The sequence below is a fragment of the Sylvia atricapilla genome, chromosome Z (assembly GCF_009819655.1).
Source record: "Sylvia atricapilla isolate bSylAtr1 chromosome Z, bSylAtr1.pri, whole genome shotgun sequence".
Lineage (NCBI taxonomy): Eukaryota > Metazoa > Chordata > Aves > Passeriformes > Sylviidae > Sylvia > Sylvia atricapilla.
This window is the reverse complement of record NC_089174.1, coordinates 16504159-16513718: the sequence shown is the minus strand read 5'-3', so window position 1 is coordinate 16513718 and position 9560 is coordinate 16504159. Positions and strand designations below refer to the sequence as shown.

General features: G+C 35.4%; 1 protein-coding gene across 18 annotated transcripts in view; it reads right to left on the bottom strand.

The window, feature by feature from the left end:
- Positions 1-2459: 2459 nt before the first annotated feature.
- The window catches only part of PPIP5K2 (diphosphoinositol pentakisphosphate kinase 2), a 49688-nt gene continuing 42587 nt past the window's right edge, over positions 2460-9560 (bottom strand). For 12 of the 18 annotated variants that reach the window (XM_066339322.1, XM_066339326.1, XM_066339327.1 and 9 more), the window contains 3 exons: positions 6680-6811; positions 4979-5107; positions 2460-4366 (listed from right to left, as the gene is read on the bottom strand). In XM_066339322.1, the coding sequence (XP_066195419.1) occupies positions 4263-4366; positions 4979-5107; positions 6680-6811 (365 nt within the window). In that variant the 3' untranslated portion in view covers positions 2460-4262. Of the gene's footprint in view, positions 4367-4978; positions 5108-6603; positions 6812-9560 lie in introns of those variants that run through there. The other 6 variants (XR_010745836.1, XM_066339329.1, XM_066339328.1 and 3 more) reach the window with 5 other exon arrangements.

The following is a 9560-nucleotide window of genomic DNA, read 5'->3' as shown; positions in this document are numbered from 1 at the left end:
TTAAGAGTTATAGGGTTTGCAGTATCACAAAAGTGCTCTAAGAACTAAATTAGAAAATTTAGCACTGAACATGGGGAATGCATCTGGTCAAGCAGCAGTCTTAAGAAAGGGAACCTGGAGTGTAATTCAGGGCATTACAATGCTCTATGTTGCTTACAATACACAAACTCTTTTGGTTCATGTTGATGCCTGCAATACTGCCTTGAGCAGGAAATCCCATCTTCCTTTGTTGTTCCGAGGTACAAATGAGGCTGTAAGATCTTGTGAGTTAGTATATCACAACTTTTTCCCAACAAACTTCCTCCCAACAACTTTCTGCTCTCGCTGGCAACTGAGTTTTCAGACTCTGAAATGGAGTTCCAAGGAGGAGAGGGCAGGCAGCAGTGGTGATTGACATCAGGACAACGGGTGCTTGGGGTTGATTATAATGTGATCTGACTACATAACTGTTTAAAAGAAAACATGTTTTCCAGATAAGCTGTCCTGTCCCATCATGTGTTCCCCTGCTCTCTCCAGATATTTTAATATTTAATTAGCTGTAAATTTTTTTAACTTCACACTGACTGAATTAACATAGTGCAAAACTTTTAAATTCCTAGGCACCAAAAGAAAGGCAGATCCTGAAGTCTTTTCCTAAAGCTAGTATTCAAATTCCAAGCCAAATATTTGAAAATGAACGTACAGTTTCCTAAATCCCCATAATTTTCAAAATTTTGCATTTTCAATGCAATCATGCTGTTAAGATTTTCCCAAGATAAACTACTGTATTTCATTGCTTTTTTGCAATGTTTATTAAGGCATCCAAGATTGAAGATAGTTTGTTTTCCCACATAAGATCTGATTAACATAGTCCTAACTGCAACACAGAGGGAAAGAGACCGTTACAAGCCATTTTCTCTGCATCATTCTGGCCAGAACATGAAATACCAACATCTTAGAGTTTCTGTGCTCATCTGTATCTTCCCACATCAGGGAAGACAACACAAGATTCTTATAAGGTGTCTACTTAAGTAATAATCACTGTTGTTCACTGTTGTTAATGTTTACTCATTGTTAATGCTGCCTCAAAGCTGTACCCTTGTTAATGCTCCTGCTTGTTTTATCTCCTACCCCATAGCTCTTAATGCTCCTAGTTGCTTATCCCCCACCCTGCAACTCTATCCTTGTTAATGCTCCTGGTTGTTTACCTCCTACCTTGTAATTGTATCCCCTTTCACATTGGATTTTTGCCTCCACTGCTCCCCAAAATGGCAGACATGCAAATGAGGAGACCTCAAGTGCTCATGGGGCACCACTCAGAAGTAAAACCCCTAAAAGCAACGAGCCAACACCACATCAGAAACAAAGAGTGGTACCCCGAGGCAAAGAAAGCAACAGACTACTGGCCAAAGACTTTTCACTTCATCACTGTAACAGTACAGCACTGTACCAACAGGACACCCCCAGACAACGAGCCAAATAATGCCTTCCTGTGGCTCTTGTGAGGACAGAAGCCCCAGCTATGTCAGTCATCTGGCAGAGCTGTTTCACCTCCTCCTCCTTGTTGCTCCAAGGAGCAGTGGCAGTGTGCACAACCCCTCGTGTTCCCCACCAAAAGCTGTCCTAATAAAGGCATTTAAAGGGAGATTTGTCTCATACATTGATGCTGTTGCTCAATGTATGATCATTTAAAAAAAATTCTATTATTATATAATAATGTGTGTAATTACTTCCTGTATGCATACCTCCCCAGGCTTGTTTATATGGATTCCTACGAAAGTAAACTTTGGAATCCCATCTGCTTTCCCATAACAGCTTCTGTGTGCTTGGATAATTACATAACTGAAATTTATTTAGTATAATAAAGAAACATAAAACAGCATTTAAATTGATTTTAGGAGTTTTCACACACATTTTTATGGTTTGGTCTGTTTTTTATGATGCTTCGTTTTTGAAGAGATGCTAACCTAAATTATTACTTAAAGTACATGGCAGGGTGATAATATTTTGGGAGTCATATTCTGACTACTGATTTTCTGTAACCATCTTCTTTGACCTCTGTAAAATCTGGTTGGAATAGAATGTATAGTTAAAACGTTTAATGTGAGAGAGAGTGCTATTGCATTAAAAAACTTAATTAAAAATAGGATCAAATCTGTCCACATGGTGTCCTATTGTCAGTCTCAATAGCAAGTAGAAGAGTACTCACAGTGGTCCTGTATTTGATGTTGCCATTCTGGAACATGACAAAGCACTGCAGAATGTGTGACTGACGCTTATCTTTTTGAATTATCTTTTGATTTCAGTAAAAAATGGTATGGTCATTTCTTTTATGACACATCCTTACCGCCAAGAGTAGGTTTGGCTTATTTGTAAATTGTAAATTTGGCTTACATGTAAATTGTTTTCCACTGAGATTATTTTTTCAGCAACTCACTATACTACACAGTGCTTTTAAAAGAAAACACAATAGAGAGAAGTTGCCAGTGACCTTGGTTTTATTTATGAGCACATAAAAAAATTATGCCACAGCTTTGGTTGAATGGAATGATACATATAGTTAAATTTTTAGAGTTTTTTTTTAATGGTAAACAAGTGTACATTCAGTTGTATGCAAGACCAACATTGTCAGTAACACAATTACACTACAGAAAATGAAATGCTTGAAGTATAGCTGTGAAACCCTTCATATTTTTGGTATTTAACCAGCATTGTTAGAAATAGTCTGCTGAAGCCATTTCATATATGTAAACACTGAAAAAAGACCCTGTGACAAACTGAATTTAACTATAGTTGCACTGGCTCTGGAGACAAGTAAGAGCCCTACTTAAACATTTTACTCATAAGCTATGTCTTCTGCAGCTTAAATGTGAAAGGAATTATCTAACTTGTAGTTATGAAGTCCATTCTTACTACTCAGCAACTTGAACTTAAAGTGGTCTGTATTTTCATACATTTGGGATACTCATAAACCAGTAATTTTTCATGCCACAGAAAAAAATTACAACAATTGCTTAGACTGGATAATTATTCTAAATAACACTATAACTCCATGTTCCACTGATTTAGAAATGCTTTTTACATCTCTTATACTTTTTTCCTTTTTTTTTTTTTTGTGTTTGTTTTGCTTTTTTTCTGTTTTTTTGGTTGTTTTGTTGTTTTTTTGGGGGGCGTTTTGTTTTGTTGTTTGTTGGGGTATTTTTTGTTGGTTTGTCTGGGATATTTGGGGTTTTTTGTGGCGGGGGGTGGGTGGTGTGGTTTGAGAGCTGCTGTCAACTACCGAGATTGGAAGGAAGGGAGGTATGAAGATTCCCAGGCCATGATGAATCCTGAGTATTTGGGAACAGTATGCACTGAGTTCAGGTACTCCACAGTCTCTCTCTATGGTGAAAGGATGATAATAAAGCATAAATGGAATATTTACAATTTTTAGAATAAACCTAGTAGCAGACCAGCTGTAACTATTTCTCCTTCTACAAAACCTGCTTTTTAATATCACCATTTTCTAGAAACATATGGCAAGGAAAATAAAACTGTCTTTTTTAGTAAGCAAAAGAAGGTCTTGATAAAAACATATATAAAAAAGACAGTTTTATCTGCTGGATGATATACAGGTACCTGTAAACAAACATGTGTACTGAACAATGAAAGAGAAGGTAGGTTTGAATGTTACAGGTCTGATGTAAACACAGGAAAAAAAAAGAGTAGTCAAAAGTGCTAATACATGAACTCACTCCATCATGCCTAATTATTGCAGCATATATGATATAAAATAATTAAAATGCAGAAAATATCTGCTTATCTCCAAACCAGGGAAAAGAGATCTCTTTGGAAATGAAGTTAAATTAAAAAAAGTCAAGATGCATGTTACATTTCAGCACACAGAAGAAATTCACAGGGAGATTATAAACTCCTGAAAATAGAAGTTTATGATGCCAACAGACAATACTTTCATTACAGTGACCTCAATAGAGCCACTGTAAAACACCATATTCTTTTTGTACAGGTTTACAGTAGATATTTGAAGACACAGAAAAGGCTCATGTGCAGCTTTTCCGTTAAAAGGTGTGCGGTTCATCAAACTGTTAAGTACATTACCTGAAATGTTTTAGAAAATGAGAAAAGACACTTGACCTAAATACTGTGCACACTAGTTAACCATGTATAAAGATTCTTAAGTGCACTATGAATTGCAGATGCAGACATGAATGGCTTTTGACAGCTCAGTAATTTGCTTGAATGCACACTAAAGAACCGTTTAAGACGTTTCCAGTTTTGTCTGATCATTTCTTCTCAGAAAGAGTTTCACCACAAAGTTCTGCATCCTGTGAGGCCTCTTCAAGAGATGGTTTAATATTAGATACATTAACAGGACATCCAAGGGTAGCTATACAGATAGAGAGAAAAGAAGTATTAGGTTTTACAGTTATTATCCATGCTAAAAATCATCAAAGGCGAGAAAAATGCTTGTATTCTAGCAGAGCAACAAATAAGCAACACTATCTAATGAAATCAGAAATCCAAGTGAAATTTGGTCTCTAAACAGCACAACCATTCAAAAGCAGACAGTGCAGCTGGCCAACAGTGCAGTTCAGACTGAACATACTAATGATTGAATGCATCATTATGTTATTGTCAGCTTTAGTCAGAACAGAATCACAGAGCTCTACATTAGGTGTTCAGAAAACATCTTAGAAATTCAGCCATTTAAATAAATAAATTTATTTTGTCTTGGAGATAGCTGTCATACTTCAAAGCAAAAGCTCATGAACTTCAGGCCATGAAAAATGAAACAATTCAGAGGATAAGAGAAAGTAACTATTAACACAGTTTTACTGTTTAAACTATTTGTGTAATGCTATTGAGTCCTCACTGACCCACAAATTTATTCTACTTATGTGGGGAATGTTAAGAACAGCTGCCCTATGAAGTCACGTAATGAATTATACTGCTGGAAACAATCAAGTTAGTCATTCCGCCTTTGACAGAATTTACTTACATAAGGTTAGTTTCTCCACTGCTAGCCTTTCAGGCAAAGTTTCAAGTGGAGTTGGTTGAATTTTTGCAGGGGTAAATGTATTTAAAGAAATTTTTTTTCCTGAAAGGGGCATCATGTAAGTTGGAGATGCTGAAATGGTGGGAGAAGAAAAGGAATCATTAATAATAAAATATTCTCACCTAAATCAGATGTCAGAAACGGTAGCCACAGGACTGTGTATCCATCCAGCAAAATCAGATACCACATTTATACAACCAGGTGCTCAGCTACCGATTTTTGACTCTAATCTTAAAACTTCACAACATGAAAGACAAGTCTTAAAATCTCTCTTTTTTTTACCACAGAAAGGAACATAATAAGTTCATGCTGTTAAGTCAGAATTTCAGTAACAGGTGCCTTGCCAGAAGATTGGCAAAAGCATTATTGTTATTTCTCAGAAATATAAACATGGCACCTGAATAGGCTTTAAGTCCAACATGTCTATGAAAAGGGCGCACAATGCGTTAATCTCTAGACAACCTCCAAACAGTACAGGAAAGCAGGAGAACTAAACATCCATGACTTTAATTGTATCAGGTTTATTTTCGAACCATTCCTTGGTACAAAGGTAACAACCATACACTAGGAGTATGACACGTTTTGTTTTTCAGTATTTCTTCATCTTGTATACTCTCAATTCTGAACTGATTTTGAAGACACACAAACTTCCTAACAAGTATAAAAAGACATTTTAGGTAGCTGAGAATTTTCATATACTTGTAAACCTCTCTGAGCTCTTTTTCGGTAACATCAATTTTCTTAAATTGCTTATATTCCTTCTCAAATATAGGATGCTTACCCTATCAAATAAGCTGCTGATTAAAATCTAAACTGTATTAAAAAATGGGGGGGGGGGGGGCGGGGCCGGGGAAGGAAAAATCAAGGAAAAATCCTGTAGCAGGAAAAAGGGAGAAGTCCAAACAGGTAGAATACTGTTGTATCAGTACTTGCAAGTACAAGTTTCCTGATTGAAGCATGAGTCTTTAGACACTTCCTTAGGAAGAATTATTTTCAATCACCTGAAACATTATTTATAAGAATTCTATTATGTGGTAAATCTGACCTAACTGAAACCATTTCCAAAGACACAGCAGTAGAATTGTGATGAGAAATTATTTCCCCAGACATATGTACATGGATGGAATTCAGCTGTATTTCAAGATCACCTAAATTTTAAACATGCAGCACAAACTGCTAAAAAGCTAAATAACTGCAAAGCACTCTACACATGAAACACCAAATAATACTGAAAGAAACAGGAAATAATGAAGTTTTAAGTGTAACTGCAACACTATTCTGCTGAGGTTACTTCCAGTACAACAGTACAGTATAAAGCTAGGAACACTGCATGCTCCCTGAAAAGCATTATCTGTAATTCAGCTGAGTGTGGACAGTACAGAGAAGTCAATGTAGTAAAAAAAGAAATTAACTATGATTTCATTAAATCCTTAATTTACTACCTCAGCCAACAGAGACATTACTTCAATGAATTTTAGGTGTCCATATCCACAGACGGATAGAACAAAATGTAAAATTATGGTTTATGTACATTTTCATTTTCTTCAAAAGCAGTATCCTTAACTTACTTGTTAGCTGCAAAACACTGCAAAGATTAATAGTTAAGAATTTAAAATTAATATAATTACAAACTATAGCCAGTACATGTCTCCTGTAGATTTTCCCTTGATGGAGCAGCAACAGAAGCAAGAAATTCATCCACCTGCTTCAGAGACAAGGAATTGTGTAGAGTTTCCAAAGGGCAAATAGAAGGCACCATGGAATACAGTTCAAAACCTGAAAGAAAAAAAAATAAAAAAAGAGATTTCCAAACGTAAGACAGGATTTTAGCTACTGCATTAATGCATGATAAAAAGTGCTTAGTTTACATTAGCATGTGCAGGCATAAGTCTCTTGAAATCATGGAAATTAAATATTACAGGAGCTGGAACAAGATGAGCCAATTTCCAGCTAAAGATACTGTGTAGCATACCATGGGATACAGCTCCCACGTACACATGAAGTACATGTGTATGCATGAATTATTCAAATGAATTATTCAAACATGAGAACTGTGCTCTACTCCCATCATGAAGATAATCTCCCTTTAAGACAAACTTAACAAGTCACTAAAAAAAAAAAAAAAAAAAGTCAGGAAAAGGTAGTATTTCTCCTACTCATTCTGATGCCTGGCACAAGACTAAATAGGTAATTCATTCATGCACGAAAATAGGATAGCTATTTTGTTAGCAGACAAGAGCTAAAAATGCTGTATCTTCCAAGAAATAAATTTGCAGAATTCATGTTCTATCATCTTCAGTATTCTGTGAAAACAAACTGTTAACTGCAGTTAATATCAAAGGAAAAACCACTGTTAGCATTTTTATACCTTGAGACAGATATACACCTACCTTTATGCATATAAAAACAGTAGTGAAAAACTAGAAGTTTCATATATTAGAACAGGTAAGTAAAGCACCCCAAAAAACCTAAAAATTTATTGGACTTTGCTTTTCTATGTTAGTATTGATCATACACTAACCATGCATATCCATATTACTAACAGACTAAAAAGCATTTAAACGTATTGACTAAAAAAACTTTACAGTCCCTTAAAGTGATTCAAGTCTGGTAACCCATTAAACAGCTTTTCATCCAGTTGCATTTCAGAAGAGGAAAATATGTCCATTAGTGTTTTCAACATACAGCTGTAACATTACAACTTTGCAATTCAATACTGTAAATTTCTTCTAAGACAATTAAATGAAGAAGCAATAGTGAATGAAATAATGTTTAGAATTTCAGTTCAAGGTACATTTATTAGAGATAGCACTATGACTATGAACTGTTCTTTCCCATAAAATAATAAGCAACAATGTTCCTGTGATATCCAATGTTGCCCATTCGCTCCCCATCAGTACTTTGCATAAAGAAGAAATTCAACAAGATTTCAACCCCCCAATGTCTGTACTTATATTTAGTACACCTTGGCCTTATTCAAATTTCAGGGACCACTGCTACAAATATTCAACCAACTGAGGTGTATTTATGTCAGCTTCACTTAAATTATGCATTTGATGAAAACTTGACTTGTGTACAAAAGAATCACCACCATACTATTGATTTCTGTTCTCCTATAAAGTCAGTAGCTAACCTTCAGGATAAGCACTAATATGCTTGCCATACATATTAATATCCCAAATAACTATATGCATGCATGTAAAGCGCAAACCCTTTCGTTGCCTTACAGTAAAATGTAAGATTTCTCTTCACCCTAACAGAAAAGTCACTATCACTTGAAGGAGATTTTTCAAATTTTGCAGTTAATGAAGTGGGACAATGTCAGGTTAACTTTTTAGTAACTATTATTGTTATAGTGCATGTGACAGAGAACTAAAAAGGAATTCCAAAATGCACTCCTGCCCTTTAAAAGAAAAAAGAAAAGAAATAAAATTTTCTTGTTTTAGGAATTCCCCCTCCAAATTTTTTTTTGTTGAGTTTTGACAATTCTGCTGTCAGCTAGTCATATCCCAGCAGGCTGTTGTAGTATCTTTATGTCTAAGAGATATGGCTTGAAACATAATTTGGACATTTATGTGTAGTGTTTTATTTTAATGCTTTTTGATAAATATTTTATGATTTATAAGAAATAAATTTGAAATTTTGTGATGAAGAAGCCCGACAGTATCCCTTTAAGAAGGCAATTTCCTGTACACTAAGAGCCTTTGATTTTTGGCTGTATTTATTCTTAGAGCATGAAAAGGTGACAATGAAAGGGTTAGCGCAGCATCTCAAAAAGCCATCCTGCTGTCTTAAGATACAAAAGCTGTAGAGACATACCACTGGAGCCTAGAAATTCCACAGAGGAAATGGACCAGCACCTAAAGAGGTGTGGATGTTCTGCAGAGGCCCAGAAAATAAGGTATAGCACTTTCAGAAGATACTTGTTTCACCATGTTCCTTGAACTAAAGATGGGGGGGGGATAGTCTGAAATGAGTGAAGAGGGTGTGATAACAACATAAAAGTAAGGAAAAAACAGAGTGAAAGGGACAAGGATAATTAAAATGATAATCCAGAGGACAGACGAAACAACATCAATATGGCGTCATGTTAGTAGAGAACCCTGGAAACCTGCAATATACTTAGGGTTCATAGGAGCTCGTATTGCATGCATTAATCTTGTCAAAGATGTGTGGTAAAACTGCTGCATTAAATGAATCAGAACAATTAATATGATCAATAAAAGTTATTTGGATCCTTTTTAAAAAGAGTGGAGTCACAAAAAGTGACTAAATGGAACAGAAGGTAATCCTATTACTAGCCACAGATTCTCAAATGCAGTTCTTACTTTCTGATCTTGTATGTTTTTGGAATATTGTTTGGTTTGAGTCGTAACATAAAAAATGGACTCCTAAGTTTTCTATTTGTGATACGACATTAGATTTGGCCTTTTAGATCAAACACAGTCTTAATGGTATAAATTTAGCCTTACTATAGTTTTACTTCAAGACACACTGCAGTGCAAAAAAGTCACTATGGATTTAA